This window comes from Macrobrachium rosenbergii, chromosome 12 (genome assembly GCF_040412425.1).
Source record: "Macrobrachium rosenbergii isolate ZJJX-2024 chromosome 12, ASM4041242v1, whole genome shotgun sequence".
NCBI lineage: Eukaryota > Metazoa > Arthropoda > Malacostraca > Decapoda > Palaemonidae > Macrobrachium > Macrobrachium rosenbergii.
Window position 1 is genome coordinate 27,218,940 of NC_089752.1, and position 14,317 is coordinate 27,233,256.

Sequence of the window (14,317 nt, forward strand, 5' to 3'; positions counted from 1 at the left end):
CAAGAGACAAATTTTCTTTAATAATTATGCAGGTTGAAACTTTATAATATACATATATAATTGCTCTTGGCCTTTATTCCAGCTAATTTCAATGTAATTCCTTATTTTTTAAAAGAAGCTGTACATGAATGGCAGTAAGCATGGCAATCAGTTAATTAGTTCCTATATTTCGTTTTCTTTGTACATCGAGATAAAATATAGTTTCATTAGTGTAAAGCTATAAAACTTTATAACAAAGCCGTCCGGTGCGGCTGAATTACTCATTCCTAAAAATGATGTCATCAGTGATTGGGCCCTAGTTTTGTGTAAAAGCTCGACTTACATATTTAACTACAACAGTAAAGGTCAATCATGATAGGATATGCAGCATTTTAACATTTCGTCTTTAATTATAATCATATAAATCATTAAAAAGGTCTGTTGAATGCTGTAACGCTAAAAAATATTATAAGGTCGAGAGTCCAGCATAGTTGACAGATTTCTGAAACTCAGATTTCGTACTCTAGTTTTGAAAGAAGTCAGCGGTGAGGTACTCGTTTCGTTGTGTTGTGAGTTATTAATTTCTTTTGATATATTTAACGGATTTCCTTTTGCCAAGACAATTAAAGAGGGTTAATGAGACCTATCTTTGCTATAATTCTTGAATTAGGTTAATCATGGTGTATCCTATAGCCCAGAACTAGATTAGCCTAGTGCAAGGAAGTCTGACTCTGACTGAGCCTAGAAGCTTTCTTTCCTCGCCTAGGCTAAGTTTACTTTCCTTGAGTCTGATAGCTCAAGCTCACGGTATCTAAAATCGGTTAGCCATTTTGTTACTGTTATATGTAGAATGTAGTGCTTTGACAAGGCCTTTGTTGTCAGCTGTAGGCTAGCCCGAGTTCGGTGGTGGCCCTTTATTTGGTTCCAGAAGGCTAGGCCAGCCTAGGATTGTTAGGGTAGGTTTATGTTTTTACGTTCATCCCCAAGGGGCTGGTACTAGACACGGCACGCATTTTGCACGGAAACTGATAGTTACCCAGCCTCATCAGAGGGGCACGGTAGGTCTAGGCTAGTAGTCTTCAATTTCACTTTCCAAAATATGAGAGCCATTTTTCCAGACAGTGCATCTGCACTCAAAATCATCCGAAGAGACTCCACTCGGTTGAACATTAAAGCATTAATAAAGAACTTGAAAAGTCTGACCTGGGTACCAATATTCATAGTTAAATATCTTGATAACAGTAAAGTTATGATAGCTGTAAGTATTCTTTTCATATTGACCATGTCAAGAAAACTTATGAACAAAGCATAACACTCCAGCATTTGTAGACAGTACGAAAGTAAAAATGTGCTGTCAGTTTTTAAGTGAAAGACTTGGACAGATTTATGAGGGCGAAGTTCTAGTTAATTTTGAACTTGCCCAATTTTCATCCTCTCTGGCTTCAGTTACTGACTGGATGTATAGAGTTAACTGTAACCCAAAAACTGATGAACAAATACGTATAATCAAAATTTTAATTGGAATAAAAGAAATATAATTAGAAATAATCTTATAGGCTATATTTTCTTTGAAGTACTGTATATTATTACACTAAATCTTCATAAGTAGGCTATTAATTGACATTTTAAGGGGAAACAAAGAAATGTTATATAACTATATTTCTTAAGGCTGTTATACTTGTTGGATATATATATATATATATATATATATATATATATATATATATATATACATATATATATATATATATATATATATATATATATATATATATATTATATATATATATTATATATATATATAGTTAAACTCTGGTTCTCAACTGTATCAGAACTCAACATATTCAGATTTTGACACAAAATTTTGAGTAAATTTCACTTTGGAGCTTGAACAAAAGACGGAATCTGACCCGATAAACCATGTGATTTTTGTAAACAAAGTGTTTGTGTTACATTTGTGTTTGTCAGTCAGCGCTAGTTGGCGTTGTTCCCGGGCGACATTTAAACCCCACTCAGCTGTGCTTCGAGTGGTTTGATCTATTTCCTTAGTTTTTGTGGCTTTTTGTAATGTATTTTGATAAAAAATGGTCCCAAGAAAGCCATTGCAGACAAGCAAAAAAGAAAAATGCTAAGAACCACAATTGAACTTTAAAAAAAGTCTCTTTAACCAATGGGTTTTATCACATATGCACATACTGTGTGTTCATAATGTTTTAAAAATGCATAACCTAGTACAGGTAATACATCTTTGGAAGACAAAAAAACATAAATTTTGTTGTTGTCAGTTGCGTGGAAACAGGAAACAGAAATGAATTAACATTACTCGAGACATTAAAGAGATGAACTCTCTCTCCCTCAGGAAAAGATACTGCTAATTTAAATCACTTTTAACCAATAGGTATTAGCACATATGCACACACTGTGTGTTTATAATGTTTTAAAAAATGTGTAGTATATACAAATAATACATTCCTTGGGAGATTGAAGAGATGAATTTTGTTTTAAAGGTATGTCAATGCAGAGTTAGTAAATATCTTTTGAAGCAAAAAAACAAAAATATTTGTTGCTGACAAATCTCTGACCCAAGAATTTTGCACTCTTAAGTGATGAGAAGGAATTCATTCTGTTCTTCATGTACAGGCAGTCCCCGGTTATTGGCGGGGGTTCCATTCCCAGTGGCATGATGAGAACTGGGGATCAGCGCTGCTGTTAAGTGGGGATTGCCACCAGTAACCCAGGGATTGGCACCTCTTTTAAGTGGGGATCGACGCCGATAACTGGAGATCGGCATGTATCAGCACCGAAAATCTAGTTATCGTCATCGCTAGACAAGAGCTGTAAAACCAGATCACCGATAACCGGGGACTGCCTGTAATCAGTAAAATATGCACTGTATTCAAAACACATGCACTTACGCCATTGTCAGCTTAACTGAGCGAAACGATTTTTCTTAGACAGATTAATGCTAAAACCTGATTGGCTGGCTGGTTGCCATGGAGAGCTGTTAGCCAATGTCAGCCCTTACTGTTCTATTTATAGGCATGTTTCGATCACAGTTGCCATGATTGTGATTATTTGACGGCTGATGGGAAAAATTACTCAGTAATTTGCTTTATATAATTATTTCTTCATGAAAACAAGAATTTATCAGTACTTTTAACTTTAACATATTGGTATGAAAAATCCCACACAGTCTGTTGTAGTGATGCGTCATCACTTGCGAATCCTGCACCCGGACTGTCCTCAGAATTACGACTGCTAACTGATGATGATGTTAGTAACAATAAAGAACAACCCTCTCCAGATCAATATGATGAAATGCATTTTATATTCTTACTTATTGTTAAAACTTTATAGTCTTACTTATCGTTAAAATTCACAGGTTGAATTAAAATGATTTTGATCATGTATATGTTTGTGTTTTATGGAGTGTTTTTGTTGAAAAAATATGTTAGTGTACATAGCCTATGGTCTCCATTGTCCCAGTATTTTATTATTGATCTTAATTATCTCGCATTCATTTAACAGTATTAATGTAAATAATAATAATGAATAAATGGCTGTAATGAAAAAACTTAAAAAAGGGAAAAAATATTTTTTTAACGCAGTAGTGTTGTAGATGTTTGATTATGCTCCTGACCCCACAGTTCCAAAATCCAAAAAATTCCAAAAACCAAAACACATCTGGCCTCGAGGGTTTCGGATAAAGGATTGTGTACCTTATTGTGAGAGTAATATACGTGCGGTATTTCAGTAGACTTTGTATGAAATTTGCCTTAAATACGTAAACGTTTGTTACCATGACAGGCCACCAGGGCAATGCTATGGTTTGTTTACATCCTCTTAAGGCAAAGGGCTGAAAGGCAAACTGATGTATCATAAAGAATTTTTCTAAAGTTTGTGATAAGACATAGGCTAATTCAGCTTGTTTTCAATATTTTATTATTGTTCCAACACGATATACTGTACGAACCGATGGTCCTTTACATTAGGAATTACTTTCAGTGCAGCTGGAAACGGCCGTTGAACTTTCAAACAAGGTGGTTAGGCACATAACTACCATCCGGGAGGCAGGAGTCCCACCTGACGGGATGTAAACATTCAAATTTGCTTTCAGCTGTCATTGGGTGTAGATGTGTTTCTTCACTCTCTGCCCAGACTTCCGTTGAGCTGTTTTTTCCGGAGGTATCTTCTTGCTCTTTTATAATGAAAGGCTTTGATAAACCCTGTAAGCCCGCCTTCCCCCACCGCATGTGTCCTGGGGTGGACGGTAAGAAGTGTAATAGCTTTCGTTCTCATATTGATATGGACCCACATGACCTTTGCTCTTCTTGCAGGGGTGTGTGTGTGTGTGTGTGTTCATGCACTTCACCTTTTTCTGAGTGTTGTTCCTGTTTCTGCCAAGCAGTGGATGAAGTTTGAGGGGAGGAGACTACCGAAGGAAGCCTGCCAAGGCGTCATCCGAGGGTTTCATGCCCCTGATGACTCCCTTGGTGGCTGACCTGTCAGGATCGTTTCTCCCTCCCGGCAAGTTTCCCTGCTTGCTGCCTCTTCTTCGGGTGAGGACTCCCCTTCATCTTCTTCACTCGCTTTGTCGGGTGTTGAAGGCTGAGGGGAGCAGACGATCAGGATATCCTCTTGGGGGCCTCTCCTTGGTTTTGGGGTGGGGAGGGGGACTTTTCCCCTGGAGTGAGTGGAGTCTCCTTTTATTAACCTGACCTTGTCTTCTGGTATGGCGGTAGACTTCTCTCGGTGGGCAGGCTCCTGACCTCTCTTCTGCCTGGCGTCCCATCACTGGAGGGCCTGCTGTTTCACCTGTGTGGCACACCAGTGGTGACCCACGCCACAGCTACTGCTACTATGTATAACGTCACCATGACTGCCTTTGCCAAGATGCCAATGACTGTCGCCTCTGACCTGGGTACCCAGGTCACAGCCATGCCTGCTTCTGTCCACGCTGTGCTGCTGCTGCCTTGCTTCTTGGCACTGCTATCCCAGCCAGGCCCCTCCAGTATGGTGACTTCAACCATGCCCTATCTCACTGTCCCTGCTGTTGTCAACTTCTTCTTGTCTCCGCTCCTATCCTGGCTCCTGGCATACCTGGCTCTCGGCCGACCTAGCTCCTGTACCCGTCCTGCCTGTGCTGGCCGCTCATGTCTTGACTCCTGGCTTCCCTGGCTCCCGTGCTGTTCTGTCTGCCCCAGTTGCCACTGGCTCCCTTGCTGACACCTCCGCTGCCTGGGTTGCTCCTGTTATCCCGGCCCCCCCCCGGCTGCTCCTGCGTCTTCTGCTTTTTCTTCTTGGATGGGAGACTTGACCGCCATCCTGAAGAAGATGATGAAGAAGTCGAAGAAGAGGTCTCGTAAGGTGTTGTCATCTTCATCTTCATCCTTGTCGTCATCTGCTACCTCTTCCCCTTCTTTTCCGAGACTTGTCAGTCGAAGAAGAAGGAGAAGGCTGTCCCCCCCCCCCAGGAATCCCAGCCTGCGATTTCTAAGGGACTGCCTTCTCCCACAGGGGAGGCAGTGGGATCCCTCATCGGCTCTTCCTGGCCTGCTTGCCAGGGAACTGAATCATTGACCCCCGGGTCTGTCGTTTCAGGAGCCGAGGGCATGCAGACCTTGGTTTGCACACCCGTTGCCGTGCCTAAGAAGTCTGCTTCTAAGGGTGGCACTGTGTTGGATACTCGTTCACTAGCCGCGCTGAGTACCCTGGTCTCTAAGGAGACTTGGGCACCCCAGACCAGTACTGGAGAGACATCTCTCTGTACCAACTTGGGCACAGGACGAGAGAAAGAGTCCTGACATGCAGGTGTCTCGGCCCTTCCTGCTAGCACTTCTCTGAGTGCCAAGAAAGGTTCCTGGGTAGGTGCTTCGGCCTTTCGAGTCCAAACACCTGGCGAGACAGAGAAGAGGTCCCCTGCTCAGTCTTCTCGCAAGGTTCCCACCTCGAAGAAGACTGGGATCTTTCAAGACAACAGCACAAGTTCTCACCATTGTAGCCAAGTGGACAATCATTTTTGTTGCTTTTTAGGCTGGATCTTAAGGCTTTGTAGTGACAAGTGTATCCAATAAAGCGCGAGAAGAATTTGAGAAGTTAAGAGGGCATTGTGGCTGTTACAATTACACATGTATCTGGTAAAAAGTGACCAGTAGATTCTACATATATATTTCAGGCTAAAAAGCAATAAAAATGATTGTCCACTTGGGTACGATGGTGAGGATGGGTCTATTCCAGCTCTAATATATATATTTGAAAACAACAGGTATATGTGTATGAGAGGCAATAGACTTTTATCCTTCTCATGGTCAAGTGGACAACGCGGCCTAGTTGTGATTATGGAACCTGGGCTCATTTCCTGCAACTGGACATTATAATATCTTCATGTTTCTTGCACTTGGATCTTAAGGCTTTGTAGTGACAAGCGTATCCAAAAAAGCGTGAAGAATTCGAGAAGTTAGGAGGGCATTATGGCCGTTACAATTACAATGTATCTGATAACAAGTGACCAGTAAACTACATGTACATTTCAGCCTAAAAAACAATTGTCCACTTGGCTACGATAGTGATGATGGGTCTAACCCAGCTCTAATATATATATCTGAAAACAACAAGTATATGTATGCATGAGAGGAAATAGACTTTTATCCTTCTCATGGTCAGGTCAGCAATGTGACCTAGTTGTGGTTATGGAACCTGGGTTCGTTTCCCACTACCGGACATCATAATATCTTCATATTTCTTGTACTCAGATCTTAAGACTTTGTAGTGACAAGCATATCCAAAAAAGCGTGAAGAATTCAAGAAGTTAAGAGGGCATTGTGGCTATTACAGTTATATATATAACTGAATAAACTAAATATCTTGATATACGCACAAGGGCATACAGAAAATCATTGATAAAGACAGAGACCAAAACAGAAAAGACGATAACGAAACTAAGTGATAACAAATGCCGAGTTTAACTGTTCATCGCCTTTGAATCAAAGTGTTTACCTCATGCGGCGTTGCGCAAAAAGATGAACTAATTTAGATCTTTACCTCACCTGGTAACCTCTCGCACACCGCAATATTAACTAGGTAACGACCATTGAACGAATTGTGTAGACAATTAAACGTGAAACATAAATGGAAAAGGGAAGCCCATCTGGATGAAACTTGGGAAAATTATACCAGATTTAGGCATTGAATCTATACCCATATATATACCAAGACTCTGGAAGGAGAGTTAGTTAGAGAAAGGCATCAGGGCAGGGAGTGTGTGAGATGTATGGAGAGTGAAAGCTCGAAGAGACTTGTGAACTTATATAAAATTTCTGAATGCCCTTAGCAAGTGAAATTCTAGGTCCAAGAATTTTACAATGTGCCTTTTAAGATAAGACTCGATCACTGCTACCCATTGAAAGGTGGAAAAAGTTATAGTTTAAAGACTAAATAAATGTATTTAAGGGGAAACATAATTTTCATTTAACCAAAATATATGACGGGAAAACTTGTGAACATTTAGAAGATAGCCAACATCTGAGCATGATAAGTGACGCTCCAACATAGTTAATTATTGAGCAACTTGCTTCTACGGGAGTGAAAGCACACAGAACAAGACAGTTTATAAGAAGTGAATACCTTCCCCACTATATATACGAGTATATATATTTATTTCTGACTGCATTTTATGTGCTTTGTACATTTATGACTATTTCTGTTGGTGTAGGCCACTAGCTTAGTTTTGTTTCCTAGCCCCCATATAATGATTATTGAGAGCCCAGTGGGAAACTTGGTTTTTTGGGGGGAGGAAGGGAAATAAAATGCAGCTGAACTGAACATATAGGAATGGTCTAAAATAAACCCCAAGATAAGTAACTTGAAGAATATAGTTTTGTTTATAACTGTTATCAGTCTTAAAACACTATGAAGAACAAAAATGTTACAAGGCCAAGTACAGTAGAGGGATGTACAGTATCTGGATGTAATCTAACCTAACCATGAGCACCAGCTCTTACATAGCTGGATGCCTCTACTCCCTCATCTTAACCTGATCTAGAGTGCTGTAATCTTAGAAATTAAAAAATTTATTCCAGCCTAACCTTGCACACCAGATCCTAACAAGTGAGGGACACCCCTTTATCACCCTTTTAGCATTGGACACCATATATATTTCTTACCATAAGGTTGGTAGGTACAGCTAGAAGGCACACATTTATTCCTCTTATCCAACCTGTGGTATTTTACTCATTAAATTTTTTAAAAGAGCACACAAGTACTTGTGCATAATTACTGCGCTGTGAGCTGCTAGCACTTCCCAAATAAAGCCTAAAGAGTAGTAGAATACTTTCATAAAAACAGCTTATTCTTATTGCCCCTCATATTCTCTCTGTAAAGAAAGTAAAAATTGACTATCACTTTAATTTTTCTGATATTAAAGTCTGTGTAGGCAGGAAACAAAGTACTGTATCCTAATCTGGATCAATTTGTATCTTGTTAATTAGTATTGACAATGGACTCCACCTTTTTTGGAAGAAAATCCTCTATCCTCTGTCACAAAAGGCTGATGTAGTAATCATTTGATCAACACATTTTAATGTGCGAACTGCAAATCCAGCATCCTGTTGGGGATTTTTGAAAACTAGGTGGTACCCTCGTCTGATGTTGAGGAGCCAGACACATACAGTATGTTAATAAAATAGTTTCAGCTGCATGAAAATACAGTATTAGCAGACTAAGTAATAACTGTTATGGTAAGCTAAAGAGCAGTAAAATTGATCGTGCTTTTATGTCAAGTGAGTGTGGGAGTTCTGGTAGGATGTTAATGTTTCCCCCTCTATTTTACCCTGTATTTTATGGCCTTTGATGTTAAGTTGGGTTGCGATGGTTCAGAGGGCCAAAGCTTTTGTAATCTTTAAAATTAATTGCTTCAAAAAGTTATAATTACTGTATTGTTTTTAGAAACCATGCATATTGTTTGATTGTAAGTCAAACTCCTAGCATGTTAAGCCAATAGTTTATCTGTCTCTTGATGACTGCTCTGATGGTGGCTATTTCTGATTACCGTATGTATAAGTAAAGCTAACAAAATTACTTGAGCAAAGGTAAAAAAAATATGTTTTACATGTTTAATCATCTAAGGGTTGGGTATAAGGTTATGTTTGGGTGCTAAAGCTAGTTCAAAGCCAGGACCAGACATTAGATAACGTTAGATTTTTTGTAAACAGTACATAATAGAAATTGTTTCTGTTTTATTGTAAATATCATTATTATTGATTGTACATCAGCTTATCTATTCATGGATTTTATTTGAAAAGAATTTTCTGCACTCTTCCATTTTGCTTACTTTCTTCATAATTCCCATCTTATCTGGCACTGTATTCCTCTCTGTCATTTCTCAATTATTTTTTGGGGTGTTATTCCTAGTGGCATTTTTTCTACAGCTGCAACTTGTAATATGCACTATATATCACTACTATTTTCTTGAGACTCCTACCCCCTTATCATATGCCCTCTTAATTTTGGAGGTTTGTTTATTTTCTAGCCCCTTATTGTCAGATTTCTGTAACTTCCATGTTTGTGCTGTGACCCTCCCAGTGCTTAGCAAGGATGATCAACTGGTATAATTTGGTAGTTTATTTTAAGAGTAAAACTATTCAAGGTTTGGGATATCACTGGAAATGAATCACTTATGTCACTTAATGCCATTTCTCCAGTGAAAGCTTCTTTAGGTCTTTTTCTCATTTCTTTTCCTCAGTTAAACCCTGAAAATGGATCGGCTGTTGAGACTTGGTGGAGGGTTACCTAATCTTGGCCAAGGTCCTCCGCCAAATGATGCCCCAGTTCCAGACACAGCAGAACAGGTAATCATTTAGGAAATTTACAACTTTGTAAATGATGTATGACTTAAAATTTCCAGAGTTAAATTTTTTCATACAGTATTCTTTTAAGTGCAAAATATGTTTGGTAATTTATGGTGTAGGTTTTTTAACATGTCAGTGGGTAAGGAAACTATAAATCAGTGAATTCAATTTAATAGTAAAAGTGCTGTACTTATATTTTATGAGATGATCCTTTTCAGGTTTATATTTCATCCCTAGCTCTTCTGAAAATGTTAAAGCATGGAAGAGCAGGTGTACCAATGGAAGTAATGGGTCTCATGCTTGGAGAATTTGTTGATGACTATACAGTTCGAGTAATAGATGTGTTTGCCATGCCTCAGAGTGGAACAGTAAGTTTATTCTGGATTCATCTTTTATTCTGTATTTATACATGTATTAGTAAAAGTTTCGACTTATGTAATGTAAAGTTACAGTATTTTTACCTCTCTCCTGTGGGAAAAATTGGACCTGGTTTTTTTTTTTCTCTCTCTCTTTCTCTTTTTAAGTGCTGGCCAGCAGGCAGACAGCCTAGAGACCAAACACTGCACACTATTGTATCAGTGTCTGATTTGTTGGTGTGCAGAATGCTGTCCAGTACAGTTGTTGTGAATATAGTAATAAATTATTGTGTTAGTCAATCATCAGGTCAATATTATTCATTTAAGCATACAGTATACAGCACATCATAGAACAAGGCAAAAGGCTAGTGACTTGACTAACAAGATTTCACAGACTAGAGATGAAAGGAATAAAAGAACAAAGTGATTAATACAGTTGTAAAATTTAATATTCATATAACTAACTTCCCAAGTAATTTCATACTACAGTTTCAACTCGTGCGTCACCTTAAATTTTAAAAGTCACAATAGCACTTCTATTGTATTCGTTCAGGTGACTAGCCCTGTCCACTGTGGGGAACAAGAGGAACAACACAGCTGAAGAGTTCAGTTTATTTCTGCCATCTTATGACTGAACCTCAGTTGTAGGAAGCAACTTATTTTGACTTCTCATCGCTTTTTAGTTGATATTTCTCCAAGATTTGGTGAAGTATTCTTACTTTTGGTAACCTTCAAGCTAGTTGGTGTTAGTCTAGGTTTTTAAACCTTTATTATTTCGGACTCTAGTTCCTTTAGTATTCATTATTGCAACGAAGACTGCAAGACGAGATTGACTAAAGCTTCTTACAATTCTCACACTGTTTGTACCAATTGTAGAGAAGTAGGGGGTCCCTAAAAGTCCTAATGGACAAATTGTTTGTGGACAAAATGCCTAGTGACAGTGCAGTGTTAGTGGAGGTGTCTACTCGTCCTGCTGATTCTCTTAGACAGAGGTCCCTTTCATACTCACCTAAACCGGGGAGGAGTCACACCGGAGGCCCAAGGGAGGTCGGTGGGGTTTGCCCGCTGGTAGGCGGCTCCTCAGTCGAGCCTGTTGATTGATCCCAGGCCTCGGCGGACAGCCGTTAGAAAGGCATCCATGTGGGAGTGCGTCAACTGTCCTCTGGTTCTGAGGATTCCAGTCATGACAAGAGGCGCTGATGGTGCTTTCCGGATGAGTCTCAGCCATTAAAGAGCCACATAGCCGTTGCTGACCTCTTTTCTCCGCTGCCCTGGAAGCAGCTCAAGAACCTCTTCGCAGCCACCAGCCTTCATGCAGTGCGTGGGACAGTCCAGAGCATTTTTCACCCAAGTGCCGTGTTGTAGAGTGCCAGAATTTGGTGCCCAAGCGCCTATCGTCCTCTTCGAAGCACCCTTTGTCTCATGAGTGCCCATCTGTGTCTCCTGAGTGTTCAGTGCCAGTTTCCAAGCGCCTGGTGCCAGCTTCTATGTGCCCAGCTCCACCTCCTCACCTGCCTGCTTCGGGTCCACCTGCGCCCGTTGCACATGATCTGTCTTTGGCACCCATTCAATGCCAACTGAGTGACATTTTGGCTTCAGAAAGCTCCTTCTACAGCTAAGGCTCCTTCGCTGTCCCTGGTCTCATTGGACAATAAGGACTTAGACCATGAACCTGCTCCCATACCGTACGCAGTTCTTAAATACTTTCTGGTGAGCTTTCCTACATTTTTTTTTTTTACTCCAGCAGACCCGGTCTCCCCTGCCTCAACCTTCTTGATAGGGAAGCAGCCTGATGATAGTACCAGGCTCCCCAAGATGGTCCTTTCCTCCTCTTTAAGAGAGGCTTTGAATGAAGTCGGAGTTTGGCTCTCAGAGAAGAGAGAGCAAGGCAAGGCCGATTTCAGTTTTCCTCCCTTTCGACTTTCCTGCAGGGGGTACCTATTCTACGCCACCAGAGAAGCTCCTTCTTTGGGAGTCGCTGCCTCCTCCCTGGGAGACTTATCTGGTCTCATTGATTCAGCACATCAGTCAGCCTTCTTGTCACTGAAGATTATGTTCTCTTCGACAGAACTTGATCATGTGGTCAGGAACATTTTTAGCTTTTAGGCTGGACAATAGGAGCCCTCGCTAAGAAGACCGAGGACTGCGGTGTCTTGGCAGAGGACTGGGTTGGCATCCTGTCGTGTGCAGACAAGGCCATCAGGGATGGCTCCCTGGACTTGCTGCTCTTTTCTCTCTGGAGGTCGTCAAGAAGAGAGAACTTTGGAGTTTCTTTACTAAGAAGGGATTTACTTCTACCCAGAAGTCAGCCCTTCTCTTCTCTCCCTTAGACCATCTCCATCTCTTTCCCCAGTCCATGGTGAAGGATATAGCTCCGGACCTCCAGAAGAAGTTGACGCAGGATCATCTAGCACAGTCAGCTAAGTGACCTAAAGAGTCGGTCTCGTTTGGAGCCAAGTCAAGTCTCCCCACTCCAGCCACAGCCCTTTTGTGGGAGCAGAAAGAAACTGCAGTCTAGACCTTGATCTAACATATGTTTGTACACGATATACAAACCATCAATCCTTTACATTAGGAATTACTTACGGCGAAGCTGGACATGGCTGTTATACTCTTGAACAAGGTGGTTAGGCAGTAACTGCCATTAGGTAGGCAGGAATACCCGCCTGCCCGGATGTAAAAATTCCAGTTTGCTTTCGGCCATCATGCATTGCAGATGTGTTTTCGGATCTCTTTGCCTGACTGTCGTTGAGCTCTATTATCCCGGTGGGATCTGTTAATATACAAATCCATGATTTGTGATAGCCTTGCATAGGCTGTCGTTCCCATGCGTCTGTGTCTTGGGTTTGACGGCCAAGGATGTATTTAGAGGGGCATAACTGAGTGGTAATGTTTCTCTTCCTGTAACCCTTTATTTAGATACTAAAGGCATTCCCCAGTACATTCAGATATGTTATATTGGGATGTAATATCTTCGCTCCCCTTCATTGATCGGGATCTAACAAGTCCGCTCCCCTTCTTGGGCTCCTGCCCTCCATGTACAAGGGCATGACTACTTCCTTTCTACTTGTACTGAGTGTTGTTTTTGCCGCCTCCACTATGGAGACTTGCCGCGGGGGAGGTTGTGGGCATCGTCGTTAAGTTTCGCTTCCAAGATGTCCTTGGTGGCCTCCCCTCCTTCCTTCTCTCTCCCTGTAAGTTTTTCCTTATCTCTCCTTTGGTAGAGATCTCTCTCCTTCACCCTCTTCGCTCGCTTGTTGGGCGGATACCCCGAGGGGGTGGGGGCGGGCGGTCAGGCGACCTCTTCTCAGGAGCCTCCTCTCGCTGTGTAGGGCAGTTCCCCTCTTAGTGAGAGGAGTCTCCCTCTACTAATCATCTTTGCTTTTTCTTTCAGGTTGAGAGTGAGTATCGTAGGCACAGCAGTAGTTGGCTGGATATCTCAGTTAGGATATCTATGCCAGAAGGAGTCCCAACGTTCATACAGTGTTTGCTTCTGGATCGACCACAGTACCTGGTTGGAATGGCATAGATCTTTGTCGGGATTGTTCCGACTTTGTTCCCACTGATGTGGATCGATCGCTGTCATTGCTGGCCTTCATGTATGCTGTGGCACTGCCTCTGGCATATCTGTGGTCCATCTGCTCCTGCTGTGTTTCCTGTGTTACTGCTTCCGTTGATTTGGCGACAAGTCTCTAGGTTGTTCCTCCTGGTCTCCTGCTGCAGCCGTTCTGGTTGTTCCTGTCGCTGCTGGTGACGTTCACATGACGTTCCTGGCCGTTGCTGTAGTTCCTGCCTTCCGAACCGCTTCAGTAGCTGATGCATCAGCTGTCCTGATTGTGCCTACTGCTTCTCCTGGTGGTCATGTCCTGGGCTGCTTCCGTTGTGATCCTACCTAGCTGCCCTGGAGGTTACGATGTTTCGTGTCCACTATCCTGTAGAAGATGTCGGAGTGGAGGTAAAGGAAGTCGCCCTGTGGAGGTAGCCGCCGTCTTCTTCAACTTATCTTCGATTTCGTCTTCTCTGCCTCTTCCTTTCCTCTCACGAGGTTTGAGGGGTTCCCGGGAACCTGATAGACCCCCGTCAGCCAAACAAGAGGAAGGTTGATGTCCTTTGGATATCTAGGGACTGCCTCCTTCT

The 14,317-nt window shown here is 41.5% G+C and overlaps 1 protein-coding gene across 5 annotated transcripts in view; it reads left to right on the plus strand.

The window, feature by feature from the left end:
- The first annotated feature begins 429 nt into the window (after nt 1-429).
- Rpn11 (regulatory particle non-ATPase 11) overlaps nt 430-14,317 on the plus strand; it is a 66,751-nt gene continuing 52,863 nt past the window's right edge. The window contains exons 1-3 of one of the 5 annotated variants that reach the window (XM_067113715.1): nt 430-548; nt 9,719-9,824; nt 10,043-10,192. In XM_067113715.1, coding sequence (XP_066969816.1) covers nt 9,732-9,824; nt 10,043-10,192 — 243 coding nt within the window. In that variant the 5' untranslated portion in view covers nt 430-548; nt 9,719-9,731. Of the gene's footprint in view, nt 549-691; nt 800-2,619; nt 2,851-9,718; nt 9,825-10,042; nt 10,193-14,317 lie in introns of those variants that run through there. The other 4 variants (XM_067113716.1, XM_067113717.1, XM_067113718.1 and 1 more) reach the window with 4 other exon arrangements.